This window comes from Elephantulus edwardii, unplaced genomic scaffold, assembly GCF_000299155.1.
Source record: "Elephantulus edwardii isolate Elephantulus edwardi_28Jun2011 unplaced genomic scaffold, EleEdw1.0 scaffold00115, whole genome shotgun sequence".
NCBI lineage: Eukaryota > Metazoa > Chordata > Mammalia > Macroscelidea > Macroscelididae > Elephantulus > Elephantulus edwardii.
This window is the reverse complement of record NW_006399865.1, coordinates 8,815,277-8,837,560: the sequence shown is the minus strand read 5'-3', so window position 1 is coordinate 8,837,560 and position 22,284 is coordinate 8,815,277. Positions and strand designations below refer to the sequence as shown.

The window sequence follows — 22,284 nt, the reverse complement described above, 5'->3', positions numbered from 1 at the left end:
TGGAATACTACGCTGCATTGAAAAACAAGGAACTCACACAATATTATTCAAAATGGGTGACCCTGGAGGACATTATGCTGAGCGAAACATCTCAGATGCAAAAGGACAAATACTGCATGGTGCCACTGTTGTAAAATGGGACAGACATCAGGGTTGGGGTAAGAATGAGAAAAACTGGATAAAGTATATATACGGCATTGAAACAGATGAGGGAGAGAACAGTTTAAAATCAATATAGGGTATTATGATTATCATAAGAGTCTGGAATGAAGGTTGCAGAGTGGAGTGTACTCGGGGTGGAGGTGGGAGGGTGAATGAATGAATGGAAATCCAAAATCTCTGTAAATGTTCATTAGAATTAATAAAAAACCCCTATATATACAAACATCATAAAACATCTATCAGAGGTGCTGTCCACATGTCTTTATACACTATTTCACAGGCAAAATAATTATGGGCTGCCACCAGAACAAGCTTTGTCTTTCCATAGATCTCACTCATTCTTCTTCTTTGGCAAAAAAAACCCATAGTGTTTATTATCTGCCTGAGATGCATTAGAAACCAGTCAAATGCATTCAAAATGACCCAGTTCCCCCACCCCCATCTTTGCTTTTAATTTTCTCCATCTTATTTAACATAGTGCAGTAGGGTATCTTCTGCAAAGCCCTTCTGTAAGCAATGTGCTATAAATACTCGGACAAATAAGGTTTATCTTTTGTCAAGATGTTTGTTTAAGATGAAAAATCAAAACCCAGAATTCTCCTCAAAGCTGTGACTCCAAAAAAGACAGCAATTCCCAAAACAGTCTAGAACTGAACCTAACTGCAAAATCAAATAAGCAAAGAAACGCTTACACAACAAGTTTTTCCAAGGTGCCGACATACCTTAGAAATGGGCAAGAAATGATCTGAAGGAAGTCAGAGACTTCTAAAAGGGGAACAGTACACTTATCTCAAGTACTGGCCCCTGATTTCCTAACTGTTTAGAAGCAGGAGTGGGTATCCACTTCCACAATAGCTTGCCTCTGGAAACCCTATGAACCTGGAAGAAGAATGAAAGTCACACAAGTGTTGAGGACTTTCATTCATAGGGTTGCTATGAGTTGCCTACGACTCGATGGCACTTAACAATGACAACAACAAGCTCACAGAATTTCTCTCAGTCACTTGAATGATGAAGATACCTGAGTCACTCTCATACCTTTTTTTTTTAAATTTTATTTTATTATTTTGTGTGTGTACCATCAAATCAGATCTGACTGGTACAGGAGGAGATTGCCCCTCCTTCTCCGGCAGAGCCCCTGGGGGATTCAAACAGCACACCTCTGGGATTACAGTGCAGCTCCTTGACACTAGGCCACCAGAGCTCTCCTACTCTCATACCTTTTTTGTAATGAGAATCTTCTGACACATCACATTTCTTTTCTTTTTTAAAAAAAAATAATTTTAATGAAAGTTTACAGAGACTTAGGGTTTCCAGTCATTCATTGTTGCACTTTTCGAGTCATTCTCATACTTTTTAAAGACGGTTTTATTGTTGAAATTTCATATGCCTACAAAAACGGTAAGAAATGTTCATACACTGACCTGGTCACTGTCAATATTTACTTGCAATGACTCCCAGGGATAGATTTTGAGAGCTTAGTGCCTTTGAGCTGTGGCGCTGGAGAAGAGCCCTGAATATCCCATGGACTGCCAAAAGAACGGACAGGTAATTCTTGGACCAAGAGTGGTCCGAGTGCTCTCTGGAGGCAAGAATGGCGAAGCCAAATCCAATCAGCTCACACCCTAGTCTCAATCCTAAACCAGAAAAACACCTTAGCAGAATCCGGCTGTTCCACTCATCTTCCCAGACTGGAAATAGCTTCAGAAAACAAATAAACCCACATAACCGAAAAGGAGTTATATCTTCTACATACATAGTTTTCAGTCCTGGGGGCTCGTCAGAAGCAACTTGAGAGACATTTCAAAACTAAAGATGTCCAAATGCCAGAAATTCTGATTCATTCAATCTGAGGCACAATTGGAACATGTTGTTGTTATGTGCCGTCGAGTCACCTGTGAGTCATAGCGACCCTATGTACAACAGCCCTAAACTCTGCTCTATCCTGTGCCAATCGCACTGCCTCTGACACACTCATCCCGATTACCCCAGTCACTGAATCAATCCACCTTCTAGAGGGCCTTCCCCTCCTGCGCTGTCCCTCCACCCTCCCAAGCATGATGTCCTTCTCCAAGGACCGGTCTCTCCTCAAAACATGTCCAAAGTATGTCAGATGGAACCTCAGAATCCTTGCCTCCAAGGAGCCACCCGGTTTAACCCTTTCCAGGACGAATCTGTTTTCCTAGCAGTCCATGGTATTCTCAATACTCTTCTCCAGCACCACAGCTCAAAGGCATCAATTCTCCTTCTATCCTCCCTAGTCATTGTCCAACTCTCTGATGCATAACAAGTGATTTTTTTTTCATTTCCTAGATGATTATAATGTACATTGAGGGTTGAAAAGCACTGCTCTTAAAAAATGTGAAAAGGAATGAGGGCTTAAATAAATAATATTAATAATTTAAAAAAATTAAAAATGAAGGCTCAAATTTCCAAAAAGGAAATCAATCCATGTGAAGACATGGACAATTTTAGACTGTTTTGAGGGAAAACACAGGAATTTGTCTATTCAACCCCTTCTTAGGATTACAAGGACATTAAGATTATGGTTAGATCTTCTTCTGATCTACAGAATCCACAGGAATAATTCATTTGTCTTAGAGAGATTAACTTCTTATTTTGAATTATTTACCCAGTTGTTCATTCATAAATGAGCCAAGTAATAAAACTCACAAGTGCTTGGGCTAGTATACGCCATTTCCCTTTACAGATGAGAGAACCAAGTCCCAGAGAGCTTAAGTAACTTGCCCAAAGTGACAGTGGCTACAGTGACAGCCAGTTTTTTAACTGAGGGGACAGTTTTGAGATCTGTGTGTGGTGGTGGCTGTAATCTTTATGTGAGTAGATTGCCAGGTCTTTCTCCCGCAGAGCTGCTGAGTGAATTCAAACCACAACCTTTGGGTTTGGAACCAAGGGCTAACTGCCAACCAGTAGGTCTGAACAGTGAATTTAAATAGTCAATCCAAAGATTTTCCATCTTTTCACTTGGAGTCTGGCTTTCACAGATGGCCCTTGATCTATCTTTTTTGATCATCAGTTTTTCTAAGTCTGTTTTGTCAAAGAGTTTGCCACTGAAAAATAAAGCCACAAGGCTTCCTTGTTACAAAAAAAAAAAAGAAAGAAAAGGAAAAAAAGAAAGAAAAAGAAAAAAAAAAAGGCAGGAACACTGGAAAATAAAATCTGAAAAAGAGAGAGACTGAAGAAGAGGTCCTCTCACTGCTTAGCACTGCGAAAAGGCCCCTTTCTTTCTCCCTAAGGTTTTTCTTTAGTTTAAGCCAATCCACCTAAAAAAATTCAATCTCTGGAGACTAAATTTTCCTTATACTTAAGTGTTGCCAACATAACAATGGGTACGCTTAATCTTTAAACTAAGACCAAAGTTCAGACATGGCATCCCCTCCGGTGGGAGGCTGGGAGGAACCTTCCGGTTGCAGAGGGCATCCAATATCTCCTCCGGGGGGCTAGGTGGAATTCTTTGTTTGCAGAGGGTGCTCCGTCCTCTCTGGACTATGATCTCAGCTGGGGCCTGGCTGTCACTATGCCAGGAAAGCCACACTGCCCTTTCTTGAGATAGCAGAAAGAAATTATTTCCCCATCTACTGATCCAAAGTCAGCTACCTCCAGAAAACTAGGTGAGGCCCACCCAGGGGACAGGTAGATAGGGGAGAAGCCGAGGAGGACCGCCACCAGAACCAGAGCTGCAACAGCATGGTGGCCACCAGATGACAGGCGTTTCAGACGCAAGCCAGGACAACTCCTAAGGAAAGCACTCAAAAACGTCACTTTCTTGAGTCACTCAATTCTCACATGATAAAGCAAAATTAGTTACCTATCTCCAAATCTGCACGCTCCTGTTTTACTGTAGAATGGACAGTAAGCTCGGTCTTTCTCCATTATTCTTACATCCAAGGGTGGCTCTGGATTTTGCCATGTGGCACCATTTTCCAACTGTTAAAAATAACCATGACTTTATTGGTGGTATAAAAATCCATTAAAAAAAGGTACATATCTAAACACATATTCATATATTTCTGTTAAAAATAAAAATGGATTCATTTAAGAGTATATACACAGCTAAGTGGTAACATGCAATCAAGACTGTATCAACAACTTTTCTGACATAATTCCCAGAGTTAAGTATGACTGCTATTCAGTCTCCCTTCTGTCCAACATTCCTGAAAGGAAAGTGTGTATTAGACAACCAACGCTGACAGAACAGAACTCGTTCTGAATCCAATTCAACAGCCATCTGGGAGTAACAGTACGTGATAGCTATCACAAATGCTATGAGGATGACAAATGAGTCCAGTCCACCGCAGTGATTCAATACCCTTTAGTTTTGTTCATCATTGAACGTTTGTTCTTGTATAACTAGCAGAGCCACCAGAATGACTCCAGAAATCCAAAGTAAACCAAAGAGTCTGGCACAAACCAGTATTATTTGAAATACCGCTTGGAAAGAAACACTAGTGGGTCACAAAGTCTTAATGAAAAGTTTTGAACACACCTCATTTTCAGCCCGGTCCAACATCTTCTGGACAGCTTCCTACAAATGGTGCAAACACAGGACGAGTGAAAACGCAAATTACTCCTGGTTTCTTTCGTTAAGAATCTCATGTGCAACAATATAAAAACAAAACCACACATACAGAAGGCTTCAAGTCTCACTGGCTTTCTACCGGACAGATCTTTTGAAAAGCTTTCAAAAGACTTCTAGCTGAACTTTGTTTAAATAGAAAATATAACAGATCACATTGCTAAGATACTGAAGATCCCCTATTCCTACACTACTTCCTGGAACAGGCAGCAATTTGTAAGCTGTGCGAGGCTGTACCTTGTGCCCATACGTCTCAGGCCATACCTCAGGCTAGCACCCAGAAGCTCTGCAGGAGAAAGATCTGACAACTTGCCCCCTTCAAAACTACAGACTAGAAAAAGCAATGGGGCAATTCTACTCTGTGCTATGTGCTCACCATGAGCACAAGAAGGACTCCTGGTACTGAAAAACAGTAACCAGACACAAAAGGACACACTGCCTTTGAGTCGATTTACAGTTCTAGTGACCCTACAGGGAGGAGCTGCTCCGCGGGAGAAGGATGGGCCATCTCCTCCCGTGGGATTTACTGCCTCTGAAACCTCCCCAGCGCGTCAGCTATGGGTCGGTTCTGACTCAGTGGCACACGGCAACTACAACTGGCATTTAAGTAAGTTGTATGGTCAACAGACTTCTCTTCCCTAGCCCCTTTAAAGCATTCCACGGATGTCTCATGGTTATGGCTGCTTGCTAGCTAACTCCACTGAGAAACTTAAATGTGTTCAAAAGAGTGTTTTTGTTCCCTCCCACCTTTTCCTACCTAAATGCCGTTGCTATTTTCTCACTTGTTTAAAATAAAAACTTAAGAACATGACTTCCGTGTTGCTTCCTCTCCCACATACAACTGGCCAGCTAAAGTCCTGCTAACTGTCTGTTGTTGTTTATCATAACTGGCCCGTCCGTGGGTTTTCAGAGGCAGTGAATCGCACAGGAGGAGATTTGCCCATCATCCTGTGGAGCAGCTGGTGGCCTCGAACCACAGGCCTTCAGGATTGCAATGCAGCTTCTTGCCACTAGGCTACCAGAGCTCCATCTAGTCATGGGAAATCCATAGCCATCAAGTCAATTCTGATTCATGGGGACCCTAAGGCCCATAAAATCACACTGTCAGGTTCCAAGGCTGAAATCTTTCTGAGTTGCTGGTGGGTTTAAATTGTTGGCCCTTCTGTTAGGGTCCAAGCACTTCCCCACGGAGCCTCCAGGATACCCCTCTGGCCAGAACTGCCCTAAATCTGTGCACCTAGCTTTATAACTCGGATCCCCATCACCTCAGTGTCTGGAATAGCAGCTCTGTACCTTGTCACTGCGTCTCTAATCTTGCCTTCCTATTTATTATTGCTCACCAACATGGTAAAGGATAAGATATTAATTAGACGAGATTATTCCTTGCTCCAACCGTTTGATGGTTTCCCATGACACTCAGCACAAAATCCAAACTCCTCACCACGACCCTACACTCTCCTCAGAGAAGTTCCTCTGGTTGTGCTACAGTGTATGGACCAGAGACTACTGTATGGACCAAGGCCTGAAACACTGGCCAGATTTTCAGAGAAAACAATTACCAACTCCCAGCACAAAGAGTAAGCTGACTACCTGGAAGAAAACCCTTAACTTCAGGTACTCTCTATCTGCCATTTCAGATCACCTTAAGCAAACCCCAGCACAGGCCAATACTTAAGGTGTGATTCTTTCTGTAGACACAGAGCCCCTAAACCCTCCCGTGCCCTCAGCTTTCTCTTCAAGACCATCTCAAGGCCCTTTCTACGCCAAGCGGATATGCAATGAGACCATCTTCCCGGGACAGGAATCACCTCTCTCTCTCTCTTCTCCTGAAGTCTCTGTTCCTCCTCTTCTTGCTCCTTCCTCTGCTGTTCTTCCCATTCTTCCTTCAATTTCCTCTAGAAACAACATAAGGGCAGTTTTTTCAGACTCATGTTTTACAAACATTGAATATACAGAGCAGATAAATAAAAACAGCAATTTAAACACATTGGTAAGAAGGACATTTGATTTTTAGAAAAAGTTCAAGAGACATTAATTTTTTATTCTGTCAAAATCTAGGCAAGAAAATATTTCAAACTTTTTTTTATACTTCTGTGCAAAATTCAATGACATGCTTTGCTGTATTTACCTGTTTTCAAAAGTTTTCATTATCCTTAACAGAAACTCTTTACTTCTTAAGTATTGTCCCTGTTCCCCACCCGACCCCACCTGCCTCAGTTAAGCACTCATGAGTCACAGTCTTGAAACATTTGCCTGATAGGTATGTATTATGTGGGTGAGATCATGCAATAGTTGTCTCTTTTGTCACTTCTTTCACTTAGCGTATTTCAAGGTCCATGAGTTAGGGCTTCATCTCATTTACGGTTGAGGACCATTTTATATGTGTTATTAATCTGTTGATGGGCATTTTGGCTGTTTCTACCTTTTGGCTACTGTGAATGGTACTCTAACAAACACTCCTCTACATGTATCTGTTTGTGATCCTGACTTCAACTCTTTTGGATGGATATCTACTGCTGAAGAGGAAAATTAGTTCATAGACATCTTACTTTGATTTTAAGGTTTACAAAAACCTTAAAAAAACCAATTTTTTTAATAAAGGAAACCAAATAGCAACCATTAAAAAAGTCTGCCAGCAATGACAAATATAGAAAATGATCATCAAGAAGCTATTATTTCTTTTTTAAAAAATTTTTTATTTTATTTTATTATTTTTGTGTGTGTACCGTCAAATCAGATCTAACTGGTACAGGAGGAGATTGTTCCTCCTTCTCCAGCAGAGTATCTGGTGGATTTGAACCGCGCACCTCTGGGATTGCAGTGCAGCTTCTTGCCACTAGGTCACCAAAGTGTGCCAAGAAGCCATTATTTCTTAATGTTAATCTTACAATGTCTACGGGCTGCAGGTGAGTGGCAGCCAAATGATTCGCAGCCAGGTCAGAAGCAAACCACTATCAATTAATCTCATTAAGGGGCTTGGGAGCAAGGTTCAATGGATTACACAAAAAATAGAAGTTGATCTATATTCCTTGCTCCTTCCTTAAAACACCACTGTACCTTGCTTCTTTGAACTATTTTCTTTTTCTGGAAGCAAAATGTTCTCACTTTATGTTTAATTGCTCAGGAAAAAAAAAATCTTATGCTCAAATTTTGTTAAGTTTTAATAGCTTTTAACTCCTAGTGGAATCACCGGGTATAAGAGGAAATGCAAAACTGTTTTCCATAAGGGACATGATATTTTACAATCCCACCAATAGTGGATGAGAGTTCCAATTTCTCCACACTCTTACCACTTGCTGGTTTTCTGATAATAGCCATTCCAGCACAAGTGAACTGCCACCTAACCTACCTCCTTGGTGGGTTTAATTTGCATGGCCTAGCAGTGGTAAGCACTGGCAACCAACAGGCAGACAGTTCAAATCCACCAGCAATCTCCCTTCATGCAATTAAATGCTTCTGAAAACCTGTTGGCCAGTCAGCTATGGGTTGGTTCCAACCTAAGGGTACAAAACAACAACCAAGAGGACAGGTCCCAACAGGACTGTCACAGTGACTTTGGGCTCGAGCATGCTGGAGATCATGAGGCTGGGGCAGGATGAGGCAAGGTTCAGATCTGTCCCAGTCAGAGAGCTACTAGGAGGATACAGAACAAATGACAGTTGAGTACCTTTTCATGTGTCCATTGGAGATTTGCACCATATTTTTATGCAAATAATGCCTATGGAAAGGGAGATTTACAATGTCAACATGTAAAATCATCAGCATAGTATGCTTATGAAAATACTTTTGAGGGTGAGGGCTTGATTGGCAAAAAATGTAGAATGTGCACCTAGGATGTAATGTGCACATTACACCTTCTTTGGTGAACTGTCTATTCAAGGCCTTTGCCCAGTCTTAGAGTGGACAGTATTTTTGAGCAGGTTTGTATTTTCGTAAAAACTATGCAGAAAGTGCAGAGTTGGCGAATGAGAAACTCTGTCCGCGCAGGCCACTGCTTCTCCGATATTTAGACTCTGCACATGTTTGTTACAAGTGACGAATCAGTATTGCTATATCATTAGAATTACATCTGTTATTAGTTGCTGTTATGTTGACTTGGACTTGGGGTCTTTGTACACTTTTGAGCAGGGTTGTTATTTTGTTGCTGGGCGAGACGTGCAACTCTTATTTTTTTAAAGAATTTTTTTAAATTGTGATTTTAACAAAAGTTTACAGAAAACCTGGGCTTCCATTCATTAATTGTTGCACATTTTCCTCCCTACCCCCTCAAGTTTGCTTTTTTTCCCAAACAAAAAAATATTCATTCATTGTTGAAAAGATATGCAACTGTCAACAAGAGAAAAGTCATCCTGAATTTCAATGAGGTCACTATGATTAACTAATGAGTTGACTAATTCCCTTGATTAGCACCTCACCTCTAGCTCTTCCTGCCGCTTCCTGGCTGCCTCTTCCTTCTCTTTCTTTATTCGGAACTCCTCTTGTGCCTTTTGCTCTCTCTGTAACCACTCCTCATGCAACTTTTTCCTAGCAACATGACGATGTAGTCAATTCATCAAAATAAATTAGGATTAGTCTACAAATACAATTATAACAAAATCATGTCTTAAGAATGATAAAAATGTCTTAGAAGATGCTTTCCATAAAATGTGAGGTTAGAATAAAGAGGAAATCTTAGACAAGCACTACATTTTAGCAATCGTCTCCCTCGAGGGCAAGAGTGTGAAGTGACTACATCTATACTTTGTGTGTATGTCTGGGCCATCTTTCACATAAAAAAGGTGACACAACCATCACAGTAACATCTGGGGGCCAATAAAATGTGTACCAAGCCTCAAACCAACACTTAGCTTCTGACATCAATTCAATTCTGTGCATATTACAAGTGGTGATTCTGTGATTGTAGCATTATGAAAACTTGGCATTCTCTGCCAAAAACTTTTAGAGGGCTACTCTGTATGGCTAGAGCCTTGGGATCTACCCTAGAATTCCTGGGTAATGCACTTAGCTGCTGGTCTAAAGGTTGGAGGTTTAAGTCCACCAGAGGTGCCTTGCAAGAAAGGCCTGATCTTTTTCCACAAAATTAGCCACAGAAAACGTCAACGTCATCCAGTGACCATGACTCAGAGTGGACTCAGCAGCAACTGGTGGGCAGGCAGGTGAAGAGTTTGTCCCCAAACACCTGAGCTGTTGAAAGAAGGGAAAGCTACACTGTGATTATCTCTTTGAAAAGAAATAATATTATAGGCTTTGAGAAAAGATGACAAGAAGTTATAATAATAGTGATGTCTAGCAAGCTCTGGTGGCCAAGAGATAAGAAGATGCAATGCAATCTCAAAGGCACAAGGTTCAAATCTGCTAGTTGTTCCATGGGAGAAGGATGAGCTATCTCCTCCCATGAGATTACTTCCTCTGAAAACCCACTGGAGGGTTAGCTGTCAGTCGGCTCCTACTCGAAGGCATACAACAACAGCAGCTCTGTGGTTAGAAGCTGTGCTGCCATCTCAAAAGCATGTAGATGAAATTCACCAGCTGCTCCACAGGAAAAAGACGGGCAATCACTACTTGAGTAATGACTGCCTCTGAAAACGAACTGGAAGGTCAGGAGAAGTCGGTTCAGACTTGATGATACACAACAACAACAATGGGAAAACATATTTCATTGCCAACCAGACTTCAGGAATGCAGTTTTTACACATGGTAGAAGTTGGCTTATTGCATACATTGTATTCAGGTACCTGACACAAGGTAGAGACAGGCTTGAATTATGAATGCTTTGAGGACCATACCAACAGTATGTAAACCAAGCCAAAATGGTATATATAGTAAGGTCACCAAAAAGTAAAACATTTGAAACTTTAACATTTAGTAACTTGAATTCTTTCATACATCTGCTTTAAAACACAGGCATACAAAAGGGGTTTTTCTCCCAAACTGAAAGTTTGTGGTAACCCTGTGTCAAATAAGTCCATCAGTACTCTTTCCACAAGTATGTGCTCACCTCATGTCCCTGCTTTACATTTTCCTAATTAATATGTCAAACTTTTTTGGTAATGATATAGCCCAATGAATGTTGTTGTTGTTGGGTGCCATCAAGTTGAGTATAACCCATAGAGACCCTACGAACAGCAGTTCTGAACTTTGTTCTATCCTGTGCCAACCTTACAACCTGTGACATATTTGAGCCTATTATTGTGGTCATTATGTCAATACAACTGGTTGAGGGTATTCTTCTCTTTTGCTGACTCTCCACCTCTCCAAGCATGATGAAGTATGTGAGAGGAAACTTTATTATTATCCTTGCGTCCAAGGAGCACTCTGGCTGCACCTTCTCCAAGACATACCTGTTTGTTCTCTTGGCAGTCCATGGGTTAGCCAGTAATGTCTCCTAGCAACATGCATATTTTATATACCATACTATTTAAACAACATTTTCAACCTAAGAATCACTGCCTTTGAATTGTGGTTCTGATGAAGAATACTAAATATACCAGGGACCACCGAACAATTTGCAAGCATATACAAGCATGACTGCTCCTTTGAAACTTTTATATAGTAGTAACAAAACATTAAAGCCTTAATGTACATCAGTTGGTGAACTGCAAATTATGAATAAAGGGTAGGCAAAGTTCATAGCTGATACTATGTTGCCATTAAAACAATTAAAATCTATCTCTGCATTGATATTGATATCTCTATATATACACAGGTAGATATAGTAGACTCTGAAAAAATTAAAATATAGAAAAGCATGGCTACAATTTAACCCATTTTAAAAATACACATACAGTATTTGGACACTTCCTTTGACTCTTACTTAACAGTAACAATCTTTGGAGTTGTTGGTGTTGTGTACCATCTAGTTGGAACTAGACCCATAGCTGACCCTCTGGTGGGTTTTCAGAGGCAGTTAATCATGCAGGAGAAGACTGCTCATCCTTCTACTTCAGAGCAGCTGGTGGCTTTGAACTGTGTGCCTTCAGGATTACAGCTCAGCTTCTTGCCACTAGGCCACCAGAGCTCCCTTTGGAGTACTGTGTTTATTTAAGCCCTTTTAATTTCTGTGCTTGAATGTTTTTGCAACAACATTCATGAATTAAAATACTCAGTGTTAGCTTATGCAGCCAGTGACATGAAGATTCTATGCAAGGTTTACTTTGTCCAGTAAAACTGTGAGAGCTGGAACTTGACAGGGCTGCCTCGTTTTCTGTGTCTCTCTCACAAGCGTGGCACTTTTGCCATTTTCTATTAGTAGAAAATACCTATTTTGTGCTCACTTTGGCAGCACATATACTAAAATTGGAACGATATAGAGAAGATTGGCATGGCCCTGCACAAGGATTATATGCAAATTGGTGGTGTTCCATTTTTTTTTCAAATATTTCTGTGTTTGATTACTGTAATCTAAAATAAATAAATAAATAACCACCCCCCCCCCAAAAAAAGTTCAGGAAAGAAAAACCAGAAGAGCATTGGATCAGAGCTAATCATCTTAGGCCTAGGTTTTTCCTTCTGAATAAAATTACACTTCATAAAAAACCAACAAAAACAAACTTGTTTTCCTTTTCTGACAGGTTTCCACCTCAAATGGGTTCACGGGTTTAACTGCTATACAGAGTTTTACTGAGAACACCTGTACTAATAAAGGCATATCATATTCTAAATAACCGTGTTCACTTTAAGGGCCGAAATCAACGCAAACCTCTCTGTCTCCAACAGCCTCTCTTCTTCCAGTTGGCATTCTTCAAGAAAAGCATCTTCCTCCTCCTGCTCTTCTGCCTGTGAGAGTCCTGGCAGAAATGAAATGTTTTATTATATTATCTACACACTACAAATCCTAGGTTAATAACTCAAGAAAAGAAATATACAGAATCTTCGATATTTATGAAATGATATGAGCCTACTTTTAAAGCTTTCTGATAATAAAGACTCCAACTGGTCAGATTTGGAACAACCAAAGAACAACAGTAGATAACATGCAAAATAAAAAAGAAATGACTCCACAACAGCATTAAAAAAAAAAAAAAGGTAGGAACATGCTTCTTTACGGAAGACTGGCAACCAAAATACTTTGATAAAAATCAGAAAATTATCATTTTTACAAGCCCTTATTACAAAAATGAAGGTAGACAGACGTTGAAAACACTAGACAAAAGCTCACTGGCAGGTGGATATTTACTGTCATCTAAAAACATCACCCTACAGTTACCGAGAGGAAAACGAACCTCTAGAAATAAATGATCTGATGAACTGAATGACCACACTAGGCCTCACTCACAGTGTAACAGCATCACAGTATTTAGAAAACACTACCAGTCATTTGGTAACTCATCCTTAAGATCTCTCCACCCCAGCCTTCTGAGGAACGTTTGCCCATCTAAAGGCCCTACAGTGAGTGAGCAACAGTGTTCCCTAGTCCACAGAATCATGAACCACCATGAAGCAAAGATGGAGATGGGCAGAACTAAGAGCTCGAATGCAGAGACAAATGCCTAGGCCTGTGTCTGCCATTAGCTATGTAATCGGGAAGAGACCATGAAGCCTTATCTTTCAACTGAATAAACCGCCACAGGAAATGACCACTCTAGATATAGCCTACAAAGGCAAAAGAAAAAAAAAAACCAACCAATCAAACAAACAAACAAACCAAAAAACCCCAAAACCAGCCACAGACATCATGTTAGTAGTTATAATAAAATTTAAAAGGTTGAGGGGAAGGAGAAGTTTGGGGGTTTTAAAATTTTTTTTAAATTTTATTTTATTAATTTCTTATATAATTAATTTTTTAATTACTTTTAATGAACGTTTACAGAAATTTTGGATTTCCATTCATTCATTGTTGCACTTTTCTTCCTGCCCTCCCCTCCCCGCCCAGTCTGCTCCTCTCTTTGAAAAGTAAAAGAAACATTCTTTGATTGGTATAAAATGCCCCCCCCCCAGTACATTACACTATGCAACCTTCATTCTGGACTCTAGTTATGCTATTTTAACAATTTTGTGTGTGTGTACCTTCTGATTAGATCCGACTGGCACAGGAGGAAATTGCCCCTCCTTCTCCAGCGGAGCAGCTGGGGGATTCAAATTGTGTGCCTTTGGGCAACTTCTTCCCACTAGGCCACCAGAGCTCCCTAAGGAGATGTTTTTAAAACAAGTCAAACGCACAAAGTGAGGTCGCTAAAGGAAGAAAAGTGCACTAAAGGGCACGATCCACTAGACCCTTCGCTGCGTTTCCTATGTCATTAATGTCTAGAAAACCAGTTCTCAACTAACAGATGCTAACAAGGGCTGCATGCTGGCCAGCACCGGGCTCCTGCCATTCCAAATGCAGTGCCAGTGAAAGAGTGAGGTGGGCAACAACAATGGCAACCGCAACTTAGGTTTGTGCAGCCCAGGGATCCCAGCTCTGTGAAGTCCTGCGTGCCCTGTGATGGCCAAGCGCCACCACGTCCTGCTGGATGCCCAAAGGCGTCATGCTGAACAAGGTAAGAAATTCCCAGAAGAAAAAGGAAATTGCGGGGGGGGGGGGAGAAGAAAGAATTTACAAAAGGAGGGGGAGAGGGGGTTAAGTAGCCAGGCCATGAAAACAGAGCCCCTCAAACTCCAAGGAAGCCATGCTATCACCAACTTTGTCACTGAGGTCCTGGCAGCACGAAGACTGGGAACTGAGCGGGAAGTGTGGCTTCTTAGGGTTTCCTGGTCAAAGGAGGGCTTTTTCACGGCCTTGTAACTTCAAGGGCTTTTTCTGAGGTACAAGATGGAGGCAAAATTGGCTCCCTTTGGAGAGCCATTTTGGGGGGAGCGTGGCAACTTTTGGTGGCGAGCCCAGGAGCGTGCAGAGGCCAGGGTCCCCCGCGCACACCCGGATGCTGACACTTCAGAACCCTTCGCGGCCAGCGCGCACGCGCGGACCCCCCCATCCTGTCCATTCTAGACTATGAAGCGAGTTCCCTACGTGAGTCCCAGAGAACTAAAGTGTGGAGGTCGCCTTTGGGCTCATTGTTCTGCGGGTACTAGGTTCCTCTTACACTGGGGTGACATGCAGGAGCGACGGGGTGGCCGGGGGCAGGGGGGAGTCGCAAGCACACATAGAAAACGAGGTGCAGGGTCCGTTACCCGAGTCTCTCAATCGAGCGAGCTCCTGCCGGCGCTTCTTCCGTTTCTCCTTCTTCAGGGCAGCTCGGTACTTTCGGTGGCTGCAAAGGGACACAGGCACCCATCAGAGACCGCGGACTCGGGTAAGGGAAGGGAAACACTGCTCGCCCAGCGTTGATTCCAGGGCGCGCAGCGCCCATCCCCTTCTCCTGCCCCCTTCCAAGGAGAGGTCTCCTCCATCCCGCCGCCTGTTCCCCTCCGCAGTACCAGGACCCTTTTGACAGTTTGGGGCGCGGGCTCAAGCCGCAGCGGCGGGGCGCGCAGCATCCCCTCCAGCCCGCGCAGACCCTTCCTCTCCGCTCGCTTCCGCTCTGCCCCGGCCCGGCCCCGCCCGCGCCCGATCTATCCTCCCCCAAACACGGCTCACCTCTGTCTCTCGGGGAGAAGCATCTTCTCCGGAGACGCCATCTTACAGAGAGCGCTCCGCCCCCGAAGAGGAGAGCCGGAAAAGGCAGGGAATAAGGCTAAGTCTGCGCGCGCAACCAGAGTCAATGAGCCAGGACAGGCCAAAGGCGCGGGAGTCCGGGGGGGGGAGGAGGGGGGCGACGGGGTGAGGCTTTCCGCCGTGGCCGTGACTTCTAGTCCGCGCACATGTTACCGTCGCGCAGAGGCCTCTGGTACCGTGAATCCATCCTGGGAGTCATCATCTGTTCAGCGCTTCTGGTGGTTTGTTACAGTCTTCCAACGCCACGACAGGTTGACAAGACAGCTCTCCCCCTTTACCCAGCCCTTTGCGAAGCCCTTTCCCACACGAGTAGCCCGTTTTATACACAACTCCTCTGAGGGCTCTAGGCCACGCCTCCTTCGCGGCTCTTCCTATCAGCGCGCAGACGATGCTCCAGGCCCCACCCCTACCTTTCCCACGCGTGGACCTAGAGTCTCTGGAACTGAAGCATGTGAAGGACTAAGGCACTCATATTGGACCCTCCAGCGGGTTGTCTGAGGCTAAAAATAGCGCGGTAAGTTTATTACCCTTCTTTTTCTTGCGGATCTCCTGGTGGATCTGAACCCCCTGAATTCGGACCACAACTCGCTGTGAATTGTGGCACCCGAGCTCTCTATAAAATAGGGACGCTGGAAAGTGTTACCTCTGCCTCCTAAGCATTTACAGCTAGAGGCAGAAGAGGACTAGTTTATAGAGGATTTATTTAATAAACTCCATGGAAAGACGAAGTTAACATTCCACCTGGGCATTCGCTGCGAGCTTTTTGGTGACTGAGTTTTTTGGATAGAAGTGGCCATGGAGTTGCAGGTCGATCAGTACAAACGAAAGTAACTGAGGGGAAACAGTGTATTTACTAGTGTGTGTGTGTGGGGGGGGGGAGAATGAACAATAATTTTTGACAACGGCATTTAAAGTGCAGTTTGTGCACATTAGGAAATACAGTGGTGATGGGGCTTTAAAATTAAACTCCTTGTATGCTATTCTGAAAAGCTTTAATTATACACTGTAGGTAATCGGTACCCATTGAAAGCTTTTAAGGAGAAAAACAAAGAACTCATGAAATGGGTGACCCTGGAGGACATTATGCTGAGTGAAATACCTCAGTCACAAAAAGACAAATACTGCATAATGTCACTGTTATTGAACAGGACTGACATGAGGGTTGGGGGAAACTTAAGAAAAGAGGGGATAAATAATGTACACTGCATTGAAACAGACGAGGGAGAGAACTGTATAAAAGGAATATGTGATTAGTTATTTTTGGCATGACAAGAGTCCAGAATAAGAGCTGCACAGTAAACTGGACTTGGGGGGAGGAGGGAACAACTGTATAACCATGAAAGAACTTCTTTTTCCAAAGAATAAAGCAAACTGGGAGGGGGGGTAAAGGGAGGAAAATGTGCAACAATGAATGGATGGAAATGCAAGTTCTTGATAAACTTTCATTAAAAACTTAAAAAAAAAAAAAGAAAAGAAAAACTTTTAAGTTAAGGTTTGGTGTGACCATGTTCAGTTTCAAGTACACAATGGTTCATTCACAATGATTATGAATGAACTTAAACTGCTTTGTTAATTTTTTTACAAAAGTACTCTAAGGGCAAGCCCCTTCTAAACTGGCAACTGTCATAATTTTGTTTCAATATCTATTGTAAAGTTTTATTGCTAAGATACATTCTTTGACATCTGAGTGAGGAGAAAGGTTACTTTTAATATGCAACATAATGTGTATCTTGAAAGGTAGTATCTGCTTGTTTTCAAGTATGCATATTTCAAGCTGCCTCTACGACCATGAAATGCTTACCTTGACACTGTCAGTAGAAACCAGCTGATTATCCAGGAGGAAAAGTTAAAACACTTTTACTTCTAGAAATGGCAGTGTAAGGAAAGAAAGCACAGTCTACTGGTCCATAGAGTTATGGCAGGGTTCTGCTCCAGTGACTCCCCACTGTAAGCCAGTTTTGATGTAAGGCAAAGATTTCTCCCCCCCAAAGTTTTCATTATTGCCTTTTATTGTTAACATCTTTAGAAATTCAATCTTAGGAACATAGGAGAATATTAACATCAGCAAATTATACAATACAACAGTGTACATAGTGCAGACTACCAATGCTAAGATACACAGTGGGAAAGTACAATCTGTCCTCACTGGACTGATAAAGCAGGGAGTACCTGTACATCTCATCTCAGCTTTCCAGTCACTCTCAGCTTTACAAACTTCAAGATGTCTCTGTAATTTTAGAGGCATATACTCCAAAGGTGCCTGGGTGTGGGTGGTGTGAAGAGTTTGCACTCAACTACTAACTTAAAGGCACAATTTGGCTGCACCGGCTGCTTCGTGGGGCAATCTTCTATGCAATTAACTGCCTCTGAAAACCTGCTGGAGGGTCAGTTATGAATTAGTTCCAATTAGACAATACATAACAACTCTCTTCCAAGGTTTGCTGGCAGTTTGAACCCACCCACCCAAAGGTACTTTATTTTGGCGGGAGGGGGGGGGTGTCCTGTGATACATTTCTACAAAACTTACAAACTAGAAAACAGCTATAGTTTATAGGATTTGGTTCCCATGAGTCAGAACTGACTCAATTTCAGCCAATTAAAGAACACATTGCTTCAGAAATTAGCAAGGGAAAGCTATTTGGCCAAATGTTAGTATTATAAAGAATGTTTTCTCGGTCTAGTATTACTCAAGGAAGAGGAGCAGCGATTTTAACACACCAGTTCTTTCTGTAGCCTTTTTAGCTGACCATGAGCCTCTGCATGTCTAAGGCAGCACATGTAAACACTTCTCAAAGCACCTTAGAAACATGAAAGTTTCTTGCTAAGGTGTATCAGGAACTAAAGAATTTGCGTGCCCTTTGGGGTGGCCTATGGCTAAGGCACTGTGACTAAACCATATTTCCAAGGCAGTTTCCATAACCTTCATAAGGAAGGTTGTTGTTATGTGCCGTCAAGTCACTTGCGACTCATATCGACCCTATGTACAACAGCCCTAAACTCTGCTCTATCCTTTGCCAATCGCATTGCCTCTAATACACCCCTCCCGATTAACCCAGTCACTGAATCAATCCACCTCATAGAGGGTCTTCCCCTCCTGTGCTGTCCCTCCACCTTCCCAAGTATGGTGTCCTTCTCCAAGGACCGGTCTCTCCTCACAACATGTCCAGAGTATGTCAGACGGAGCCTCAGAATCCTTGCCTCCAAGGAGCCATCTGGTTTGACCCTCTCCAGGATGAATCTGTTTGTTTTCCTAGCAGTCCATGGTATTCTCAATACTCTTCTCCAGCACCATAGCTCAAAGGCATCAATTCTCCTTCTATCCTCCTTGGTCATTGTCCAACTCTCTGATGCATAACAAGTGATTGCAAACACCATGGCCTGTATCAAACGCACCTTAGTCTCCAGAGAGATACCATTGCTATTCAAAACTTTGGAAAGGTACCTACATTAAAATCTTGTGCACAAGAAGGCATGTCTGAGAGTAAAAGAGAGCAATGTAATCACAGTGGAGCAAAACACATCAGCCTATCAGAAGTGGCAAACAAGGACATGCAGTCCACCCCAATAGCACGCTGCAAACACAACATCCTTTGTACCACTCCAGAAAAAGGAGAAATAAGGGCTTCTGTAATCAGTATTCACTCCAATTAGAAACATCCGGCGCCAGAATGTTGGTGGGAAGGTTGAGTGTCCTGGGAAATGTGTTTTTCCTTTTATTTTGTGTTGAGTTTTTTTTCCCCTTTCATTTTGTGTTTTTCCTTTTAAAGGCAGCATGGAGTCACCATGAATTAGGGGCTGACCCAGCAGCACCTTATACCTTCGTTAAGGACCCTGATGAAGAGATAGCCCTAAACTCATATATTAATTTTTTTAAAAATTGCTTCTGATGCCATATTGAGTCTGAATAAACATACAGGCTTCAAGGCAGCTGGAAATATTCCAAGATATTTACAGACTAAGGCAACTGTGGCATGGATTCTTCAGAATATGAGGAGGGTTCTCGATTTTAGCTTATCTGGTACATTTCTCTCCTTATTACTGTCACAAAAATCTTCCAAACTCCTGTATAAATTGGGAGCTTGAAGTTGATTCTCTAACCTGTCTTGCAAACAACATCAGCTAACGACTAGAGGAAGTTCAGACAGCTTTCAAGGGAAGTCACACAGCTGTGCCATTGTGGGAAGGATTAACCTTATCATAGTCTATGTAACAGTGTATAAATAATGCAGCATAATAACATACACTGCACACTACTTGAGTGAAAAGCATGCCTGCCATTTGTACCAAAGTCCGTGAAAAACTTCCAAGTTCTAGGTACATTAAGCATGTCTCTCAAAGGTTCTGCAGATGCCTTCTCCAGGAACAAGCCTTTGGGTGAAATGATCTGCTCTTCAGAGAGGCACAGGGATTTGGGGAGATGGGCAAAGATCCTTATTTACTTCTGCTTACAAAAATGCCTTTTCTACCATTGTAAGTTGATAATGAGTTAGTGCTGACAGTGAAGGAGCAGGAACAACATGCTGACTGAGAAGCCCTTATACAGGAGGACAAGTGGCCACTCAGAAATAAATTCTCCCTGGGAGCAGGGTTGATGGGGTCTGCCTGCGCTGGCAGCTGTTTGGGACAGGCCTGCAGTCGGCCGAGTAAGTGCCACACAGCCACTGCGCACTGTGATTGCCATCCCTCCCTGTATCTCTAGAGAACCAATAACATGCTAGTAGTAGTAGCTCTGGAAAGTCGAGATGTACAACAGAATCCCAAGCAGCAACTGGCTGCTGTGTGAAGAGCATCTTGTGTGTGTGGCTGGTATTTCAACACTAAACCTCACTACTGATGACAGGAAGAACCTGCTGGCAAAGAGCTTTGTGCATAGTCTTGGGGGGTGGGGGCGCTGTACCAACAAGAAATGGGCATCTGTGATTATCATCAATTAGCATGAAAGTGCAGCCGTTTAAGAGTCTAGCTAGTGATTTTAAAGAGTTAACACACATTAAGATCGAATACTTAGGAGGCGGCCTGGCTGGCCTGTGGCTTGGAGGTGGCGTGTGTGTTCAACACGTAATCGTGACGGAAGGACGAGCGGACTGTGCGGTTCATCAGAGGCTGGAGAGGGCGGAAGTTGTCTACCATTCTCTTCTCTTTCTCGCCCTCAGAGGTGAAAAGCAGGGTCCGAAACTGCTCCAGCTAGAAACAGGAGACATAAATGAATCTCAGGAGGAAAAGAGCTTTACTCAACAAAGAAGTTAGACTCTTTTTTTTTTTTTTAATTAAAAAAAAGACCAAAACCCTAAAGAATTAGACTAAAACTGGATATGGAAAGAAAACTTACTTCTTGGCACAAATGCCTTTACCATTGGGATGGGACTAAAAAGGCCTGCCATGTGCTGGTGTAGCAGCAGGTTGTGGGGAGTCTAGTGGGGGCCTGGGGTGGTCTGAAGACTGGGGTTCTAGCCAATAGGTTGGAGGTTTTCAGCTAGCCAGAAGCACCTCAGAAGAAAGGCCTGGCAATCTACTTCTGAAAAAGCAGTCACTGAAGCCTCTATGGAAAGCACTTGTCTACTCGGACACACACATGGTCGGTGTCGACTTGATGATTTGCTGATTTGGAATAATAAAGGAAAGGGTGGATGTGTACAGTGACTCTCCTGAGTGCCTCTCTGAGACATTGTTTTATTACTGACTGCCCGCTGCATGGGGTGCTGTGGGGAAGGCCACGCACGGAGACGTCCGCAGGAGCCGTGGGATGGCCGGCGTTGGAGGGGGTGTTTGTGGAACCTCTGCCCGGCCCACATCCAGCTCCGGGCATGAAGAATTTGGCAAGTTTGACTGAGGGATGGGATTTCTCGTTTTGGTTTTTTTTTTTTCCATTTTCATTTATTTATGCTTAAACTTAAAAGGCCACATGCAGTTCAAGTGGCACTTGGACAGGACAGTGTGGTTCAGTACAAGAGGAGCAGCCTGGGTCTCCTGCACCGCGCTCTGATGTACGTCCACAGCCTTCCCTCTCTCAGCTGCCACCTGGCTGGACAACCTGCTCACAGCATTTCCTCTGCACCACCAGGTTGGCTGTATCAACAGAAAGGAGGGCCTAGGGCATGGCAGGAAGCATGTGAGAATGTGTGTGGAGCAAAGACATCCATCCACCCATGGTTTGCAGTCTCAACCTGGAAAGGACTCCAGTCCAGAACGCCTGTATGTGCAAATGTGGTGCTGGCGTCAAACTCTTCCATTTTCCTTCTGCCTCTTCCTGCCTCAACTCACCCCAGTGGCACTCCCCCAATGCATCTCTGTGCTCCCCTAAGATCCTCCCTTTCCCCACCGCTCAACCCTGGACTGAAGCTCTCCCACCTTCTCAGACCATTCAGTCCTATGGAAAACAGTTCCCACCCCCTTAGCATCTGACCCAAGAGATTCTCTTCTTGTCTTCAACTCAAGCTACAACTACTGGCCTTTTCTTTCCTTGCAATGTGTACCTTTCCCATGACAGGGCAAGTTCCCTGAGGGTGGGGACTTTATGTTTGCTTCATTCAGCTGTTCTCAGTACTTAGATGAGTCCTTTACCTGGAGGAGACGCTTCAGGAATATTCATTTCAAAAATGTCACTGGAATTAGTGAAGGAAGCCATCTCCACGTCAGAAACCCCTGCTTCTCTGAACTGCTACCTCTCAGACCTCACCCTCACCTCCACATGGTCTCTGTGCGGTCTGGGAGAAGAGCTTCTCAATGTCTGCTGCTGCTGTTGTGGGGTGCCGTCTATGAGTCAAGCAGGACTCACCACGACCCTATGAACAACTGCATGCCAATGCTTATTAAAGAACCATTAGGATTCCATTGTGTGGCTCTACCATGACTGATGTAGCCACTTACCTACTGAGTGGTGGTTAGGTTGTTTATAAGGAATGCTTATGTATATGCCTGATTCTTCAGATGT

The 22,284-nt window shown here is 43.1% G+C and overlaps 2 protein-coding genes across 2 annotated transcripts in view; both read right to left on the bottom strand.

The window, feature by feature from the left end:
• Window positions 1-15,316, bottom strand: part of ZRSR2 (zinc finger (CCCH type), RNA-binding motif and serine/arginine rich 2) — a 28,188-nt gene extending 12,872 nt beyond the window's left edge. The window contains exons 1-7 of the mRNA XM_006892423.1: window positions 15,276-15,316; window positions 14,870-14,949; window positions 12,459-12,546; window positions 9,175-9,283; window positions 6,568-6,654; window positions 4,670-4,708; window positions 3,992-4,110 (exon numbers count right to left, since the gene is read on the bottom strand). Of these exons, the coding sequence (XP_006892485.1) occupies window positions 3,992-4,110; window positions 4,670-4,708; window positions 6,568-6,654; window positions 9,175-9,283; window positions 12,459-12,546; window positions 14,870-14,949; window positions 15,276-15,316 (563 nt within the window). The remainder of the gene's footprint in view (window positions 1-3,991; window positions 4,111-4,669; window positions 4,709-6,567; window positions 6,655-9,174; window positions 9,284-12,458; window positions 12,547-14,869; window positions 14,950-15,275) is intronic.
• Window positions 15,317-20,357: 5,041 nt separating this feature from the next.
• The window catches only part of CA5B (carbonic anhydrase VB, mitochondrial), a 41,521-nt gene continuing 39,594 nt past the window's right edge, over window positions 20,358-22,284 (bottom strand). The window contains exon 7 of the mRNA XM_006892422.1: window positions 20,358-20,537. Coding sequence (XP_006892484.1) covers window positions 20,358-20,537 — 180 coding nt within the window. The remainder of the gene's footprint in view (window positions 20,538-22,284) is intronic.